This window comes from Nestor notabilis, unplaced genomic scaffold (assembly GCF_000696875.1).
Source record: "Nestor notabilis isolate BGI_N333 unplaced genomic scaffold, ASM69687v1 scaffold14182, whole genome shotgun sequence".
In the NCBI taxonomy this organism is placed as follows: domain Eukaryota; kingdom Metazoa; phylum Chordata; class Aves; order Psittaciformes; family Psittacidae; genus Nestor; species Nestor notabilis.
The window spans coordinates 1807-21206 of record NW_009917127.1 but is presented as its reverse complement, the minus strand read 5'-3'; the positions used below and the strand labels follow the sequence as shown (position 1 = coordinate 21206).

Genomic DNA, 19400 nt, shown 5'->3' with positions numbered 1-19400 from the left:
GTGGCACCAGCCACTGAGAGCATGAGCAGGATGTGACCCCTTCTCTTCCCTCCCCTCCAGGACAGAGGCAGCCAACAGTGTCCTGAGGCGCAGCGCCAGCAGAGAACGCGCTTACGTCCTCTCTGCAGCCAAGAAAAGCAGTGGGTGAGTGTGCAGCACGGGGCAGGGCTGTGGGGGGGCTCGCGGGGGGGTGCCCTGAGCCAGGCCTCTCGGAAGGGATGGGCTCCTTTCCGATGAGAGGAGAAGCCAGAGCTGCTTGATGCCTCTTCAGGAGTGCCAAGGGTATCTGCGCTCAGTGCAGCAGGCATTTGGAGGCCAGCAGTCAAGACTTCAGTGTTCAGACTCAGTTCTTACTGCTGCTCTCTGCAGTTTGTTGCATGCAGGGGGAAAATCAGAGCAAATACAAACTGCATCCACCATGGATCAGCTTTTTGCTACAGTTTGCCTTTACACTGTGTTTGGATGATAAGATTTACAAGATCCTGATCTTAGTTGCAGCTTCAGAATAGTTCTGTGGGGGAAAAAGAACCTAACAGTGATGTGGTGGTGTAACAGGAGTGTTAAGATGTGTGGGAGATACTTGTTTGGGGCTCTTTTTGTCCATCTCTTTCCTGGAAAGGGTAAAATGAAGCAGACTTCCAAGGTCTCTGACCCCCCGGGTGCCATCATGGCAGTGACTTCTGCAACTTGCTTTCACTGTAAATCCTTTTCCTCTTGACATAACTCAGGGTGACACAATGAGGCACTGGGAGGTTGCAAGGGCAGGAGGAAGCAGAGGGCATGTGCCAGCAGCACTCACCTGGGCCCAGAGTGGGAGAAGTGTTTGGATGGTGCTACAAGAAACCTGGAGAGGGGCTTTGGACAAGGGCCTGTAGGGACAGGACAAGGGCAATGGCTTTAACCTGCCAGAGGGGAGATTGAGGTGAGCTCTGAGGCAGAAGCTCTTCCCTGGGAGGGTGCTGAGGCGCTGGCACAGGGTGCCCAGAGAAGCTGTGGCTGCCCCATCCCTGGCAGTGTTCAAGGGCAGGTTGGACACAGGGGCTTGGAGCAACCTGCTCTAGCGGAAGGTGTCCCTGCCCGGGGCAGGGGTTGGAGCTGGAGGAGCTTTAACATCCTTTCCAACTCAAACCAGACTGGGATTCTCTGGGGTCCATGAGGCCATTAAGGGTGTTTGCACTGGCTGTTAGTTCCTCTGGGAGGCAGGTTTGTATGCAGGAAGAAAAACAGCCGTCAGGAAGGTATGAAATTAAAGAAGCCCTTTGGGAGAGCTTCTTTACTTCACACGTTGTAAATAGCTGCTCCTCCTGTTTTCATTTCCTCTGCTCTGTAATTTGCAGAGGTTTAACACACGTGGTCACTGCCAGCTCTGCCCAAAGAGTGTTACATGAGGCCTCAATGCCTTGCACCATCTTGGTCAGTTTGGGTCAGAGACTCTGTGGGCATCGCCCTGCCCAAAGTGTGGTTTTTACCTCCAAACTTTTAACTCGTGCCTTTGTGCTTCCTTTACAGCAGCCCAACACAAGAATTCCCACCCTTGTTTGCCAAGAGGTAGGTCACTGGCCCTCGGAAGTACTGCTGGGGTTGTGTTTGTCTCTGCTGTGCCAGGGATGCTCTTAGTGCTGGGACAGGAGATCCCGGGTGTTTCAAAGTGTAGGAGGGACACTTCCCTTTAAAAGGATGCACTGGCTTTTGAGAGCCCAAAGTGCTGGAAACACTGAGAAAACAGAACTGATGATGCTTTGGGTTGTGGGCAATCTGAAACAAGGAGGGACTCTTCACTGCCTTTCATCTTCCAGGGAAGGCTGGCTCCAACCAGCAGGGTGAATGCTCTTCAAGCGTTCACCTTCTAAAGCAGTGGGTGGGATGGGGAATGATGCCTTGGGCACTCTCTGGGATTTCAGCATCCAGCTGATGCTATTTGTAAAGCAACTGTGTCAGCAGAATGCCACTGTTCTCACTTCATTCAGCTGAGGTGCTCACCCATAGCAGTGCACAGGGAGCATGAGAAGCAGGAAAATCTGCCTCTGGGGTAAACAGAGGGAAAACCTAGTTTATGGGAAACAAGGATAAGCTGCCTGAGTCAGCAGTGGGAATAGGAAGCAGTGATATTTGTCTCTGTTTTCTTGCCTTTTGAAAGAATTGAGATAGAAGAGGAGGGACAGCAGAGGAGGAGTTCAGCTGGTTCCTGCAGGTTCACACCAGATGACACCAGGTATTTACCTCATACTGGAGCAGTGTGGTGGCTGTTTCTGGTTTCAGAGCACCTGATTTGCCATCTTTGCAGATAACTACATTTACCTGAAGGTAGCAGCTGACTGAACACAACTAGAGATGGGGGTTTTCAAAGAGGCTGCTCAGAAAATCCCATTTGTCCCTTTTTTTGCCAAAAGGGAAATATCCAAAATGAAAATGACATGGGCTGTCTTGGTGGAACAAACGGGCAGGCACAGGGAGAGGCACAAAGTGCCCAACTGACAGTCCTGGGGGTGACAAACTGCATTTAACTGCAGGCCAACTCTAATGTGGGTCAACCTGCCCCTGAGCCCCTCTCCTCATCACACTCCTCAGCCCTGATTTCACAAGGAGCTCACACCACAGGAATGAGCCTGGTGGCACTTCTGGAGAGACAGCTCCAGGAGGAGTCAGAGCAGCCATCAGATAGTGATGATCTTCCTTTACTCCCAAACGGGCTGTGTGACCTGACCTCATCACGTAGACATGAAATACTCAGCGCCTCGCTATGTGCAGTCCCCTGAGCCAGCTCTCTGCTTTCCTTAGAGTTAGATTTAATTATTCTGCTCTGATGGCAGCAGGGAGGTGTGAGCAGGGAGGTTTGGGAGGTTCATTAGCTTTAAATTGATCTTTGCTTCGATGGGAAATGCTTAGCCTGGTTTCAAGCCCCCAGCCCCTTTCACAGGCTACTGTGAAGCCCAAGTGTAGGCAGGAGCAGTGACAGACAAGCTGGAGCATTCTTTCTGTTGTCTATGAGACCTGGGGACAGGCTGTCTCTGGTCTGAAGGGGCAGCAGCCACACTGTCCCTTAGCCCACACTGGTCAGAACAGCAGCACGTGGTGTGGGGCTGAGTGAGATGCAGAAATGTTTGGCTGAAATGGAGATGTTTGCCCAAGGAGGGAGAATCATGGAATCATGGACTGGTTTGGGTTGGAGGGACCTTAAACCTCATCCAGTTCCAGCCCCTGCCACGGGCAGGGACACCTTCCGGTTGCTCCAAGCCCTGTCCAACTTGGCCCTCTCTGGATATTGGAACATGGTCTTCCCTGAGCCTTCTCTTCACCAGGCTGAACAAGCCCAACTCTCAGTCTGTCCTCATGGAAGGATTCAGAGAAGAATCCTCATAGGATTCTCCTATGTTTTCAAGCAGATCTGTTTCATCTGGGATTCAGCTCTGTGTTCCTGCTCTGAGGGGTGGCTTGTCGCCAGGCAGCAGCATTATTGACTTCTCTGCCACTCTGGTCCTTAGTGGGCCCAGCAGGGTGCTCAGTAAATGGGGCCTTTCAGCCTGAAACACTTTATTTTCAGGATGAAGGAGCTGCCTCGTGAATGTTGGTAGCAATTCTGTGCCATTGTGGGGCAGGTTTGAGGCAAGGCTGGGAAGCAGTTTTCCTCCTTCCCTCACAGGTCACACACATGCACATAGCAAAATGAATTTTGTGGGAGCACAGAGCTTTAATCTGTTTGGGGAGGTTGGATTTCAGTGCAAACTCAAATGCTGGGGCTAGAAACAGCTCTGGAGTGTTAAATAGGAAAAGACAGAGCCTTTCAGCAGAAAGGCAGATTCTGGTCACATCAGTGCAGGAGGGCATGGGGACAGCAGCACATGGGAGTCCTTGCACAGCAGGGTTTGGCCTCACTGCCAGGAAGCAGGCACCAGAGCTGTGGGCCAGACAAGGATTTGTCCCCCCCCACAGAAAGCACCTAAAAATCTTCTGGTTTTAATGCTTTGTTACTTGGTTGTTTTATTGTCAGTACTAATGGGCTAAGAAAAACCACCACGGGATCTTCTTGGAATGAGCCAAAGACAACAGCAGCGTCTCCCTCCAGGTAAGTGTTGCAGCACAGCCAAGAGGTCTTGGACATCATCTGCAGCTGTAGCAGCCCACAGGTAGCTGCGTGAGTCAAAGAATCCTGTGGGCACCCCTCTGGGGGGTGAAATGAATCACATTTGTCAGCCTTATACATGGGAGACTTTTCTCAGATGCAGGCTGCTGTTTTAAGGCAGGTTTAATGGCTGAAATCCAGGTGGTGTCCTGCAAGGATCTGACAACACCCTGATAAAAGTGTTCCAACCTGAAAGGAAAAACTCAAACTTGCCAAAATTCACCTCACTAAAGATGTGTAGGGGGTGATTTTCAGTTGCTTTTAGCTTTGGTTGACTTCATGACTGGGGTATAAAAATGTGGACCTGGGTTGCCACAGCACTGCAAAGAGCACTCTGCTTTACTGACCTGGTTCTGTTGGGTTTATTCTATGTGTGTAGTTGGCAGAAGGCAGCTGTTCCTGGCAATGCCAGTGTTTTAAGGTAAAAATTGCTTCTGATAAGATGTCTTTGTAAGTGAATGTATTGAAAAGTGATGTGTGTTTTCCATTTGATTCATTCATACATGAATGCAGGAAGCTTTGGGCAGCTGCAGTGGGGAGCTGGCTCCTTCAGCAATGACAGCTTCTCTCTTTGCCTTCTCTTGCAGCCCTGAAACAGGCACCAAGAGCCAAACAACTACATCCTTGAGGGAAAGTTCAGAGAGAATCTCCACTTCTGCTGAAATCAGGTCGGGCTGTTGGGCCTGCATCACCCCAGAGCTCTGCTAAGGAGAGTGAGGGATGTGCTGCACTTTGTGGTTTCCCACCACGCGATTGCTCTGGCCGCAGTGCAGTGCTGGAACAATAAATACCATAGCACTGAGAATCTGAGAAAGGAGCTTTACAAAAGCCTTAGAAATCTGGGAGGAAATACAGCCAGATGGAAGCTATGGGCCTCCCACAGCTTGAACATTACCCAGTTCTTTACGATGCTCAGAAATAGCAGAGCTTTCTATCTCCTAAACTGATCAGGATTTCATTTTAATCCAATCCCTGCATTGTAGGCAGCAGAGTTCCAACAAGCCCCTTGCCCCAAAGCTCCTATGCCTCACATTGTGTCCCCTCCTCTCCCCACCTAACCATTTTTGCTGTTTCCCTTGCAGAAATGGGGAAAATGGACAGGCCCCTAATGGGAAATCCTCATCTGAAACCGTGTCACAGCGTGGGGATGGGTAAGCAGTTGAGAAAGGCTGATCTGTGCTGCTGAATATAAGGTGTTACCCTGCTTTTTGCTCAGACACAACATATACCTGCTAGTGGTCTCAAGCAGATGGGATCTCCCCAGTCATGGTCCTGGGCTGCACTCCAAGAGCATCATCTGCTGGCTAAGCTGCAGCTTGCCAGCTTACTCTTCCTTCACCTCCTTCAAGGATTCTCCTCTCTGGATCAGTCCCTAAAGGGTCTACCTCATGCATTCACTCTTCTTATTACTGCTGCAATTGCCTCCTCACTGCTGTTCCCTGGGGAGCTTCTTTCTCCTCCAAGGGATGTGTTGAACCTTGGTTGCTGGTGGCTCCTGCTGACATTGATTCTGGACCTCTGCACCCTGTAGAAAGTCTGAAGGGGCAGCTGAGCAAGGGGAAAGTGGAGAAAGATCTGTTGTAAGGAGGAAAACCTGAGGAAGGAACTGATTGGGAAGCTAAAGGCATGGGTACAGGTGATGGGCATGTTAAGGGGCAGAGCTCTGACTTGAAGTTGAGGGCAGGGAAGCTTCTGGCTCTCCTGAGAGAGCGAGCGAGCACTCCTTCCTTGTACGCTTATGTCCAGTGGTCTTTATCCTCTGGACTGCACACAGGAGCATTTCAGGTACATAAAATATACCCCATATTAACAGGGCTCTTTTGTTCTCAGTGTTACCACCCTGAGTGTTTGGCTGTCTCTAGACTGAAGCAGCCGGTTGTACGTGTGGCCTCACCTTTTGTGCTGTTGGGGTTAAGCAACTACAGAAGGCTTGGATTGACCAAATGAGTTTCTGTAGCACATACAGTTAATTGCTGTCCACCTCCTTCAGTGAAGATAAAGCTAGAAATGTCCCCAAACTGATATCAGCAGCTGAAGCAGAGTCTGGAGTGCTTGAGAAAAGGTAGAGGCTGAACTATTGTCATGGTCCTTCAGCTGAGGCCTGTAAATATGTCTGTGTATGTCATTGCAGGGACAGGCTGATGACAAGGCACTCATTGTGCCTGGGGTCATGTGGGTCACATAACTGCTCCTAATTGTGAGGCAGAAATTAGAGGCTGCCTCATTATTGAAGCCACCTCAAACTGGAGAGGGAGTTAATTGAAGGAAGGAAGGAGGGGGATGCACAGCTTGAGAGGTCTGAGGGGCTGAAAGATGGGTGTAGGGTCTGGCTGGTGGACCTGTGGGGAGCCCTGTCTGACCACAAAAGAGAGAGAACAACTGTTGTAGGGTACTTAGGCTCACCTGAGCAAAGGGGTGAGCAGGGTCTCGCTGCAGGGAGCAGCACATCTCTGAGTAACCCATGAGCAGTGGTCAGGACCACGCTACTCAGCAGGTTGGCCCTTCCCACCCTGATATATTGAGTTAGCCTCAGTTTGTGCTCCTTCTGACTGTTAGTAGACTTTTCTAGTATGATGCAGTATAAATGCTGTCAGGGCATCTCTCACTGGCATTTTCCTTTTCCTAGTGACAAACCTCTGAAGGAAAAGTCCGAGCCATTCCCATGGGATGAACAGGCCCCCAGAGCAACTGTGGTTTCCACGAATGGAAGGTAGAGCTGGGGTGAAATTCCATCATTGACTTACATTTCCCCAGAGTTTCTTGCCAGTTTACCTGTAGAAATACACTGAGGAACATCTCTGGGAAGTTTTAGGTTTTTCCTCTCCTCTCTTTCATTAAATGCAGAAGAAAATCATTGTAGAAGATCACAAACCAAACCAAAGGTGCTTTCTAAAGTCGGTGTCTCTCCTTTTCAGTTATCCTGAACACACAGAAGCCAGCAACGGATTTTACCCACCAAAGTGAGTGTAAACCTACTAACAATGTAAAAATAACCTTTTCTCCTCAATTTTGGAGTGAGAAGGGTCTTCTGCTGACCTGGTACTCCCTAACAAACGTGTTCTGGGAGCAGCACTTGCAAAGGGGGCTGGACTTTATCCACCAGCTCAAAATGGGCTGAGATTTTTCCAGCTCTTTTCCTTGCAGTATTGTGAGTTGGTTGGATTTATGTCTCTGCCCTTCAGGTCTGCTGCAGGAGCTTTTGCAGGAAGGAGGAAAAGATGTGTTTAAGACAGGGAAAATCTCATGTTTGCTTCCTTCTGTGACCCACGACTCTCTTCTCTTGCCAGGTCCAACTCTGGTTGCAGGGACGTTGCTGCAGATGCCACAGACAAGCAGCACCACCAGTATGAGACCTCTCAGCACCTGGGTGATGCAAAGTCTGAACCTGGAAGGTCAGGGCCTGCTGCTGGTTCTCACAGTGCTGCTCACAGAGGGAAGATGTGGTGGGCAGAATAAGTAACTTGTCTGGAATAGAGCTGGAAGCAGAATGCAAATGGGGCACCAGAGCAAGGGGAGGCAGAAAATCCTGGGTGGTCACTGTTACACATCCATTACTTTGGGACTTGACTCCCTATGTTTGTTTACCAAAAGACTTGAGGGGAGCAAATGATGTCTTCAGATCTCCTAGGTGAGGTGAGGAGGGTCACAATGCTCCCAGTAGGATAAATCCCAAGACCTAGAGCTGCTGCTAGTAATGTAGGACCATCTTCCCTAAGTCATTCCTACTGTACTTCATCCCAGGTGCATGATCCTGTGCCAGGCTGGAAAAGTCTTGTATCCAGCCAAGATGTGTGTGAAGTGAAGCCTACAAACTGCACTCGTCCCACCAAAAGCCTGTATTCTCTTTGATCAGAGATAGTGACAATGGTTTTTTTCTGAAGGAAAATCAGTTCTCTGAGAGAATACCTCCTGTTTTCTGGTCTCGTATGAAGTGCAGTGCTGTGACTTCACACAAATGCCCTGGAAGCTGTTGGCAAGCTGTAAATTCCTTCTCTTTTTTGACAGGTCTAGCTCGCACTCTGATGTCCCAATTCCTCCTACTGAGAGCACCCCTGTGCAGCTGGAGGACACAGACTATTCCTTCAAAAGGTAAGAGTGGGGTACATTTAGTGTGAGCACTACTGAGGATTACCAGACATCTGAATGGGCAGGCACAGAAGGAGACCTCTTTTCATAGCTCTTGTCCCTGGGGTGAAGGCAGCTGAGGCTTAAAGCACAGCTTGCAAAATAGACCAAGAGATTTGTGTCATATCCCTCCTCCATCTTCTCTGATAGAAACCAAGCAGCCTCACCCCAGCTTTTCCTCTCCTTCTTGTGCTTGTGCTTGATGGGGTTCAGTTGGTACCTCCTCATTCACTGATAATCCAGTGAAGTGCTACAGTGGTGCAGCAGGGAGCTGAAAGGCAGCTGAAAGACACTGAAATGCAACTCTAGTCTAAATATGGTCCATAGAGACAAGTCCTGGTGGGGCAGTGAATGGTACAGACTGACACAGGCCTTACCTGGTGAGTAGATAGTGTGAGGATTCATGTGCCAGCTGTTAAAGGTGCCATGGGCCTTTCTTTGCTTATCAGATCTGTCCTGGGCTACGAGGAGAGAAGCAGCAGCACCCAAGAGAGCAGATACACGAGTCCTGAGGCCCCAGCGTACAGCAAACCATACTGGAAGGAAGTGATGTAAGGGCCTGCGGTGCCAGGGGAGGTGAAGCTCTGTGGAGGGGTATCACTGGCTGCACTCAGTGAGTGAGCCTGGCTATGAAGAACCCCTTTGGAATACTGGACCAGGAGGAACATTTCAAATTCAGCCTCAGGTCCTATCTGACACTGTACCAGATGTGATGCCTGGCCTGGCAAACACCACCTGATATATGATAGAGCCACAGTAAATAATCTGGTACCCTGCAGGTCTGCTTTCATGCTAGAAGAAAATATTGTTTGGGCTGGTATTTTAAAGAGCTGATTTCAGCATGTCAAAATGTTGCTGCTTGACCCTTCCACTGAATCCCAAGCAGTTAAGCAGAGCTTCGTGGTGTGCTGAAGTCAGTGCCTCACTGTGCTGGGTACAGCTTAGCCCTTGGCACCAAAGCCTCATGACTTTCTTCCTTCTCAGTGTGCACTGAACTGAGCTTTCAGGTGTTTGTGCCTGGCAGTCATGAGTGGGGTTTCTTTCCCTTTGCCAGGTCTTCCCAAGATTTCCAAGAGGGGAACACCCCTAGGGAAAGGGAGCATGAGAGCACAAGGGCCTTGGATGACCACAAACCAGACCTGATCCAAGAAGGGTGCCACTGCTGTTGACGCTGCCGTGTGTGAGTGGTTAGCAGTAATTGCCCACACTTCATAATTCTTCTTGTCTTCATCTGTTCCTGATGTAACTGAGACCAACTGCCCAGGGATCTCAGCAAGTACTCTCCAAGCACTTAGGAATGCTGCAGAATCATGCATGAGTGTGTCCCGAGGTAACAGAAGCATCTGTCACTCCAGGGAATTCTCACACGAGTGCTTTCTCCTGTGCCTAATGTTTTCCTTCTGCAACAGTCTCGGATGCAAAGCCTTTAGCTGCAACCTGCAAGCTAGCATGGGATTTGTAAGCGTGATTCCCATTAAATCTGGTACCTGGGCAGTTTGGAATAGCCCTGGCCAAACCATGGCTCCTGCTCCCTGCGTGATGGCTCCTGCCTAGGGAATGGATGTCCACCCATGTTTTATCTCCAGTGCCTTAAGCATAAATCTTTATTTTAGGTACTCAGGCTCAACCAACCGTACTGAGAAGGGACAAGAACCTCCTGCCCACACTGTCCACACGGAGCCTCACAGGTCAAGGGAACACACTGACCATGAACCCAGCATGACTAGGTAAGGAATCGGGTAGTTAAATGCAGTTTTGATGCAGGAATCCAAGCCAGTGCCAGATTTCCTACAGGGTATCAGTATTCCCAGAGGAACAGAAAAATAGAAAAATCAACCAAACTTCTCCCTGGGTTAACGTGGGCATGTGTAAGTCCAGAGTGGCTCTGCAGTGGAGTTATCTAGTGGATACTGTGACGGTACCCAAGAGAGGCCAGGTCATGCTCTTAGCAGTGTGAAATGTAACACAGAGGTATGGGATAACCCGTAATGGTCATAACTAAATGACCAGAATTAAACTTAGTGAACAGGTCAGTGATGCTCATCAGGAGCTTTACTTTTCACCTTTATTTTTTTAAAGCATCTGTATTTTCCCTCTTTTTTTTCACACCTCTTGGATTATCCAGCATATTCCCATACAGGGATGTTGCGCTTTCCTGGAGGGCAGGAGATTGGCCAGGGGCTGCAGCTGCATCCTACAGTAAGTCTGCACAGTGGCACTCCTCCAGACTGTAATGATCTTCTGCCTTGGCAGGTCCAGCTCTCTGCCTAGAGAAAGCAGCATCACTGCTCCAGAGGCCCCATGTGGAAATGAAGCTGACCCACGCCAGGAAAGGTATGGAGTCAGGGATCAGGCTTTATGGCTGTCTCCTACATCTTGTGTTCTCCCTCTTGCTCAGTTCTGCTCAGTTCTTGGCTAGACAATTCAGAAACCAACACAGCCTTGTGTGTTACTGGGTTTACTAATTGCAGTGGACAGGTTGAGACACAAGTGCTGAAGCTTCTAACAGGTTTTTTCCTCCCTGACCAGGATCACTCCAGCTTGGGAAGAACAAACCTGCACCACCACAGACAGTCACTGTGAGAGCCTGGGAGACTGGAGGCACAATGAGCCTGACCTGGTAGCCAGGTACTGTGGGACTGTTCCTTTGTTTCTCCCCATCAGTGGCTCTCAAATCCTTATCCTTCACCATTCCTGATTCTTGACACAAACCTGGCTGAAGCCCTGGGCCGGTGTACATTTGCTCAGCATATGCTAATCAGATGATGCTGAGAAAAGGAACATTGTTGGTTTTAGGATTACACACACACACACAGTTATTCATATTTCATTTCAGATAACAAATTAACTTAGATGACTGCTGAATCTTGCAGCATCTCATTGTGCTGGGAATTCAGCTCGTGTATGTGAGGGGAAGTAGGACAGACCTCTGTGTTTCCCTTGGCCTTAAGCACCTCCAACAACATTATGTCCCAGGTTTTCCTTGTTGCCAGTGAAAAGAGGCATGATCCAGCCTCAGCAAATTCTGAACACTTGTGTGAGCTGTTGTAGCAAATAGACATTGGCTTTATGGTCAAATTGGTTCTAATTCTTCAGCAGGTCCACCTTCAGCTCAGAGAGTGCTCTCAGTGGCAATGAGACCCAGCAGCCTGTGCTACTGTACATGGACCGCCAGCCCTTTAGCAGCAGCATGTCAGCACCCAGTCACAGGATACCATCCTATGTGGACAGCCAAGCCTTCAGCACCAGAAGGTAAGGGCCTAGGGATGGGGTGCAGAGACAGGGAATGCTGCTGGCACAGAAATATATGCCAGAAACTCTGGTCCAGGTACATGATTTTGTTCCCAGAGGGAGCAACAGTACTGGCAGGTCTCACAACACAGGGAACAGGATCATTCTTGGACCTGATGGGCTGAAGAAGGGATTCAGGAGATCCAAGCTGATAATTGCTCTGTGATACCAGAGAGTTCTTGGCAGGTTGTGTTCAGGTCACCTACACAGGACCTGGAAACCTGACAGATGTGTAGAAACCACATCTGCTTCTCCCCTGTAACTGCAGAGGTGAGGATTCGTGAGCAGTCTGATGGTTATTTCTCATGACCCTCAATGACATACGAGACAAGTTGTACACTTAGAACTACTATTTACATTGATATCTACATTCATATGATCTGAATGCCACTGACACCTCTTCCAGCATTTTTCAGTTGGTGTCACAAAGCTCTCACTTGCTTTGGGAGGCATTTGCAGACTGGGACTAGAAAAACCAGGACAGATCTTTATTGTATTTCATAGCCTGATGTCACCCTTGGCACTGTGTGGTGCTGACATGTCTCTGCAGTGCAGGAACCTTACACTTCGCTCCTGCCCTCAAGTTTATATCAGAGACCAAACGCATGTCTTGCCCAGAGCAGGGTTTTCTCATCTTAGTATGATCTCAGCCTGTCTCTCTTTCTCTCTTTCATGCAGCATTGATTTTCAGGGAATTTCAGCATTGTTGAACATTAAGTTATACAGTTGCCTGAAGCTTTAATCAGGATCAAATTGCTAGTATACAATATAAACATAATCTGTGCCCCAGGGCACCTGCAAGAAAGGAATGACAATAAGCTCTAAGCTCATTTTCTCTGCTGAAAGAGCCTGAGCTCTGCCCACAGGTTAAAGCCATTGCCCTGATGATTTCTGCCTTGGAAAAGGGAAGATGCTCAGGCCTGACACTGGATGGGTCAGCTGTCAGTATCTCACACATGTGGGTGGTGCAGGGGTTAGGTTTTGAGCCTGCTTTCCTAGCCCCAGAGCTTTGTGTGCATTCTGCAGGTACAGAACCAGCACTGGTGAAACGGGCAGAGCAGAAGGAGGATGCACCACAGTGGTGGTTGTGGGACAAACACTACTTGGCCACTGTGGGGACTCCAGGGTCTACAAGGGTAATCAAGGCTTTGTGTTTACTTGCCAGACCTACCCCAGAATATGAAGGGAGAGGTTATGATGGGAGCAGCAGCCCGAGGAACAGCAGATACGACAGTGCCAGTGCCAGAGGGCTCTGTGACTTCAACCCCATGGCTGGGAGGTAAGAGGGCAAAGGGGGGGCATCCAGGCTTCTTAACCCAAAGAACACCCCACTGCTACATTCACTCACTATCTGGAGTGTCCCAACCCACCTCTTACTCACTCCTTGGATCTAAGCATATGCAGTGAGGAGCTGTTTGCGTGGATGGCTGTGGTGTGGGGGTGATTCTGATGAGACATTTAGCCAAGATTCTCTTGTGAGAATCCCACACGTGCTCAAGTTCAGTGCTTGAGATTGTGTCACTTCCTTTTATAGCTACGACTCCCTTCCCAGAGACACCACCATGCCCATTTCCCAGAGGAGCCACAGGGTGCCGTTCTACATGGACAGCTTAAACTGTAACAGCACCAGGTAAATGGGCAGTCTTCACGGTTGTGAGGGAAACCTCCACGAAACTGTGGCGGAAGAGAAGCTAGGAAGCAAAGCCAAGAGCTGAGAGAAAGACAAGTGGTTTCCAGGGAGTGGATGTGTGATCTGGAGGCACAGAACCACTCTTAAACCATTCCTGGCAAAAGCCACCAGCACAGGGTCTGTGATACATCCATCCCTGGAGATCTTTCACCATGTGAGGTGCCAGAACAGAGGGACAGGAGAATGAAGGGCTGTTCCTGGCTGCCCTCCCTTGGCTAGAAACTGGCCTTTGCAGAGGCTACAGGGAAAAAGACAGCTAAAACCAAAGTGAGATGTCAAGAGAGAGGATCACTATCTCCAGAATATGAGTGATTAAATGAACTGGTTGCAGAGCGTGGCTGTTGGAAGGTGTAGGAGGTGTCCAGTGCAGAATACTATTACCCTGGGCTTTCTGCACTCCTTCATGGCAGTGTCAGTCCATCCACATGCATCTGACATTGTGTGGAGGCACTGGCTTAGCTCTGAGGTTGGGTTTGTGAAGGGGAATACGTTGTGGGTGTAAGCAGGAGGCACAAGATCTTTAGATAGCCTAGGGCTGGCTCCAGGCAAGATCAGCTTCACCCCTGCAAGGCAAACTCAACGGCTCTCACTGAGTGGACGGGCAGAGCTGTTTTCCAAAGACATTTTAGTAGCCACCTTTTCCCTTCTGCAGCTCCTGAAATTACTGAATCGGGGATGGTTATGCTGGGGATAATTATACTGGACTATGGCAAGTTCATCCCCATCTCCTCCTCTCCTGCAATATGTTGTGTGCCATTTCCCTCCACAGCTGCTCCCCTTCAGGCTTCATCATTCAAATCTTGTTTGATCTTTTCTCCCACAGCCCTATAAATGGGACTTTTCCAGATTGCTTCTCCAGGGAAGCAGTCCTGTTACGTAGCTTTAAAAAGGGAAAGGAGCCTTTTTGGTCAGCGATAGAGATGAATCCATCTGTATGGTTAAGGGCCATCATATTGCGTCTTCCCAACCTACCCTCCTAGTGGTCAGTCTTTCCTTGGCTACCAGCTGGGATCATGTCACAGCTCATGTCCCCAGCACCCACAGACTTTTCTCTCTCTTGCCAGGCTTCTGTCCAGTTCCAGTGAGAGGATCTGCACTCCAAACACTGCCTCACCACACAGCAGCCCAGCATTGGCCTCAGGGTACCAGCCCGACTCCAGCGCTGCCGCGTAAGGACCAGTGGGTTCTGATGCCCCTGCTGCAACAGAGGTTTTGCACGTGGCCATCCTGTTTGGTGAACACCAGCCAGGCTTTGCTGCTCTGGGCCACGGGACATTTCTCAGCCACTTATGGCTATAAGAGCATAGACAGAGTCACCCAAATGGGAGAGATGGGTTTAGTGCTTGTCTCCAGATGCCCTTTTGTAGAGACCAGGATGTAGCTCAGTGTGTGAGTTGTCTCTTTAGCGTGGCAAAATCACAAGTCCTCCATAACACATTGTAGCTGGAGGGATGTGATGGAGCTCCTCATGCCATACACACTCATCACGGATGTGGGGCTCTCACAAGACTCTCTCTTCTTGTGAGCAGTCTACAGCAAGTGGAGCCATGGATGTCGCTGGGGTGGGTGCAGGACCCTGATCTGTGCTGTGTTAGAGAAGATAGTGTCCCAGCACAGCACAACTGTCAGCTCAGGGCTGTGTCCTGGGATTTGTGGTCTCCACAGGCTCCTCCTCAGAGGTGAAAACCATCATCCAGTTTTTAGCAATTTAGAGAGGCGTTTCAAGGCAGCGAGAGGTCAGTAGAGGCTTTGGTGGGCAATATTTGGGTCCTACAGTCATGTACTGCAATACCCATCTGAGTAGGAGACTCATCTGAAACGCTTTATATGGGAAGTGTCTATGCTAAGTAACAAAAAAGCTTTCCTTTCTTAAGCTGTGCTATGACTTAGTTTGCTCATGTAGGGAGAGAGGATTAATCGTAGCTTATAGGGAACAACCAAAACACACCATGGAGAAAGAGGCTGATTAGTTCATTTCATGGCTGGAGGAAGAGCCGTGGGCACCGTGTCTCCCCTCGATCTGCACCAGACCCACAGACAGACAGATGGGGGCATGTCATTTTGAAATTAGAATTGTGAAGAGGGAGGAATATGCAAGAAAGGGCAGCTCTGTCAGCTAAGCCATCCCCAAAGCAAGCCAGCAGCGACTGAGAATGGATGACAACGCTGGAGATACTCCAGTGACAGCCACAGTGAGCAGTGCTGTGCCAGCAGAGCTTTACTGTTAACGGGCAGAACCACGAGCTCTCTAAATACTTATTGTCTGCATAATCCTGACATGGTTTGGAAAAGACTTATCCTTGCAAAACCAGGGATAACTGGATGAAAGGGTTGTATTATCCATCCCATTCTTTGTAATTAACTTGATTCGTTTCGGTGGGTTAATTACAGGGTTCTATTAGGTGTTATTTAGCAACAATGCTTGATATTTACTATTTATTCAAGAACAACAGCTTCTCACTCCGTGCCTTTTCATGCACGTGATGTGTCCAAGGGCACACATGTGGCCCCTTGCTCTGTCTCTCATTAGCTCCAGTCCTTTCTAATGCAAATGTTTCTGGTTGTTTCCATCCTTCCTAGAAAAGGGGTCCTCTTTGTGAAGGAGTACGTGAACAGCAGCGAGTTATCGGGCTCCTCGCGCTATGGCAGGTATGAGAGTGTCCACATCAGTCATGTGTCAGCATACATGTGCACAGCAACAGCGTGTGGCTTTGCCAGCTCACACACCCTGAGCAAGCTCACACTTAGTGCTGTGCCAGCGTGACTGGATTAGCCCCGGAGGAATCGTTGCATGGGGCGGGCAGGGAATCTGCTCTGGGGACCTCACCCTGCTGTCAGTCCTGTTGTGGAGACAGGAGGACGCCTGTCTCCCAACTCCAAGTGGAGGCATAACCCCCCCTCCAAGTGAGCCAGCCTCTAGGGTGAGTGACAGGATGAAAACACCACGCTGCAGTGTTTTAGGCTGCATATTTGGCACTGTCAGGCATCACTGTGCGTTTATACACATAAGCAATGATTGGAATTGCTGAGAAAAATGTGGAGGTGGAGGGTTGACACTAAAAGAAGTTATTTATGAGTCAGAACAAGTTAAAAGATGCCATTTTTAAGCTTAAATCTTCAGTCTTTTGTATTCTGCTCAAAGATAACTAAGTAAAGCTACTCCAGATTAACACCAGTGTGACCAAGAGCAGAATGTGGCTGTGTGTACCTCAGGCTTACCCTGACGTGGCAGGCAGTTAACAGGCAGCTCGATGCCTCCCTGCTGGCATTTGTCCTCGCAGTGCTGTGCTGGCATTACTGTGGTAGCTGATGACAGGCTCCATAAATCTCCAGCCTTTCCTGTAGGCTGGCAAAGCAGATGTCAGCAGCCAAAGATCAGCGTGTTGCTGCAGCGCCTGAAACACTACAGGCAGTCAGAAGAGAGAGGGAACACTCAGCTGGGTGAGACTGAGGGTGTGTTTTGTGCCTCTTCCTGCATAGTAGATCAGGATTTGGGAGCGTGGTAAGCAGTGAAATAGGTGCTGTTTGTAGGGTCCATATGTAAACATCAGGACCCTGGTGAGGCCAGAGAAGTTTCCCTGATGAGAGTATCAGAGGCAGGATTTCACAGGCTGCCCACCCAGCCAGAGCAGGATTTTGTTACTCTCAGCCTATTTTGCCAGTGGAAAGCAGGGGGGAGCAGGATCTTTCCCTTCACACTAGCATGGTTGTTAGAGCTTCCCAGCCCCTCTGAGCTGCATTCAACAGACCCTTGTGTAGGACTCTGAGCACTGACTCCCTGATGTCCCCTGCTCCTGGGGAGGGTGCCAGGGTGGGACACCCTGCAGAGCAAGCTGCTGTGCCACCTCCCTCGGCCTCAGGCTTGAAGGGGCTGGTTTCAGGGTGCATCCCCCCCATTTCCCAGCCATGCTGCCCACATCCTGCCTCTCCCTGAGGGGACAGCAGCAGCCAGATGCACCTCCCAGTGCTCTGAAGTGCAGCGTGAAGCCAGCAAAGGTGGAGATGCTGCTGGTGACAGCCCCACTCCCTCTCTATTAGGGAAATGCCTTCTAGGAAGGACCAACCTCCTCTCCAAGGAGCAGGCAGCTGGGATGTTGCACTTAGGGCTTTAGATTAATGATTAATGGCTCCATCTGAGATGCTTTTCCCATCTATCACTGCCAAGTGCTGATACTTCCTTCTGTCTCCAGCAGCAGCCTTGTGGATATGAGTGATTTGGAGAGAGCAACCTACAGCCACCACCGCTACCTGTCCAGTGCTCCCCTGCAGAGGTAGGCCACTACGGGGCTGCCTTGGGGGTTTCAGCAAACTCTTAAACACAAATGACTTCAAGGCTTGTTTTGCTTTGTCAGAATACTCATACACTGGTATGAGTTTGGTGAAATAAAAGAGTGAAATGTAAATGATGTTGGGAAAATACACTGACATTAAGATCTGTATCGCCCTGGTGTTGTCCTTGGGGTAATGCATTTCCCTCTGTCACTTGATGCAGTCAGACACAGGTAGGAGCAGGTAGCTCATGGGGGGAGTGGTGCTGGTGGTAGGTAAGGAGCCTCTGATACCAGTGCTGGGCCTGGAACCAGCTTGTGTTAGGGAGGAATTCACACTTCTGTTCCCTCACAGGTCCAGTGAACCTGTCTGCAGCTACTGCAGCCGTGAGATCCGAGACTGCCCCAAGATCATAATAGAGCATCTTAACGTCTGCTGCCACGAATACTGCTTCAGGGTACAAACACTCCTTAGCACTGACTGCCTTCTGTGTGCTGCTGTGAAATGGGGTGGTGGGGGTTGGAATCTGGGTGTTAAATTCTCTCCTCAGACTTTGAGTCATGTATATATAGTCTGTGCCAAATGCTTGCATCCACGCTGGGAAAAAAAGACATCTTGTGTTGTTTGTGTCCCCAAAAGTTTTTCAGTTCCTCACGTAAATGTGTACTAGAATAAGGAGAATTCTTTATTGTCCTCTGGTAGAGCAGCAGCACCCTTTACCCTTTTTCCTCATGTCCTCAACCTTGTGTGCTGCTTTGTGGCCTTTGTGGCCCAGGTCTTGCTGCATCTCAAACCTTGCAGAGTTTACAAGTCAGTGGAAATGGCAAGTGTGGGAGGGGGAAGCCTGCAGTGGCATTAATGTGCTGTAGAGAAGTTCAGCCTCTGTCTGTCCTGCACAGTGCTTTGGTTAGTGTCTGACCACCTGCTTTTCCTTCTGGCAGTGTGGAATTTGCCACAGAGCAATGGGAGATCTTCTGGATAAAATATTCATCCACCGGGACATTGTGCACTGTGACAAGTGCTACGAGAAGCTCTTCTAGGTGAGTGCCCTGTGCAGTGTCAGCACACGTGGCTGGATGAGCAAGCTCTGGAGTTCTCTGAAGAGCATTTAACCCCCACAGCTACTGAGTGACCCATACAGGGATTTTCCTGTGGCTTTTCAGTGGGAAGCAGTGACTGCTGTTGCAGAATTAGCTGGAAACATGGTAGAGCTGATCCCAGGGGCCTGAGTTAGAGCCAGAATCTCTGGCCATTGTGTGGTGAACAGGCTGTGCTAGCTTCATGTGGGGAGACAAGCAGAGGGCAGGCTGCAGTGATGAGAGAAATGTCCCTCAGAGGTGGAGGGTCCTCTCAGAAGGTAATTAGAGGTTCCTCCTCCATCCTGGGCTAATCTGGAGCAGGCTGGGTGCTGTTTGCAGCCAGAACACTCCTCCAGCAAGAGGGCAGCACCAGATGCAGTTACTCCTTTTCATCTCAAAGGATTTTTATGTAAGCCACTGGGAAAACTAGAGAGTTGTATGCTCTGCTGACAGATCACCGAGGGAGTAGGTGGGGTATGGGTTTGTCTGATGATCTGGATGGGGCAGGAGCAAGCACAGTGGCAACCAGAAATGCTGCTGCTGCACTGGGGTTGTAAAAAGAGGCCTCATGGTGGAAAGGAAGAGGAAGAGGGGGGCACCTGCCTCACTGTATGTGCAGTGGCTTTGTTTGCCTCTTACTGCAGTGACCTTGCCAGCCCTTTTCATCCTGTTCCTGCTTTGCTGCTCTCTGTAATGCAGTGTCGTGTGTGGTACCCAGCTCCTGTCCTCACCTGCTGTTTATGTGCTTGCAGGGTTTTGCACCCCTGGAGAAGGCAGCCAGTGGGAAGTCCTCAGCAGCACCTGTCAGAATGCATCTAGCAGTTCC

General features: G+C 49.7%; 1 protein-coding gene across 1 annotated transcript in view; it reads left to right on the top strand.

Moving 5' to 3' along the window:
* Positions 1-18535, top strand: part of LOC104413838 (zinc finger protein 185-like) — a 20209-nt gene extending 1674 nt beyond the window's left edge. Inside the window, exons 3-25 of the mRNA XM_010024950.1 lie at positions 61-144; positions 1510-1548; positions 2138-2212; positions 3989-4063; positions 4708-4788; positions 5203-5271; positions 6747-6830; positions 7036-7080; positions 7408-7563; positions 8132-8209; positions 8695-8796; positions 9300-9398; positions 9859-9972; positions 10499-10579; positions 10775-10873; positions 11342-11497; positions 12702-12815; positions 13071-13166; positions 14291-14395; positions 15807-15875; positions 17417-17497; positions 17850-17952; positions 18437-18535. Of these exons, the coding sequence (XP_010023252.1) occupies positions 61-144; positions 1510-1548; positions 2138-2212; positions 3989-4063; positions 4708-4788; positions 5203-5271; positions 6747-6830; positions 7036-7080; positions 7408-7563; positions 8132-8209; positions 8695-8796; positions 9300-9398; positions 9859-9972; positions 10499-10579; positions 10775-10873; positions 11342-11497; positions 12702-12815; positions 13071-13166; positions 14291-14395; positions 15807-15875; positions 17417-17497; positions 17850-17952; positions 18437-18535 (2104 nt within the window). The remainder of the gene's footprint in view (positions 1-60; positions 145-1509; positions 1549-2137; positions 2213-3988; positions 4064-4707; positions 4789-5202; positions 5272-6746; positions 6831-7035; positions 7081-7407; positions 7564-8131; positions 8210-8694; positions 8797-9299; positions 9399-9858; positions 9973-10498; positions 10580-10774; positions 10874-11341; positions 11498-12701; positions 12816-13070; positions 13167-14290; positions 14396-15806; positions 15876-17416; positions 17498-17849; positions 17953-18436) is intronic.
* Positions 18536-19400: the final 865 nt, after the last annotated feature.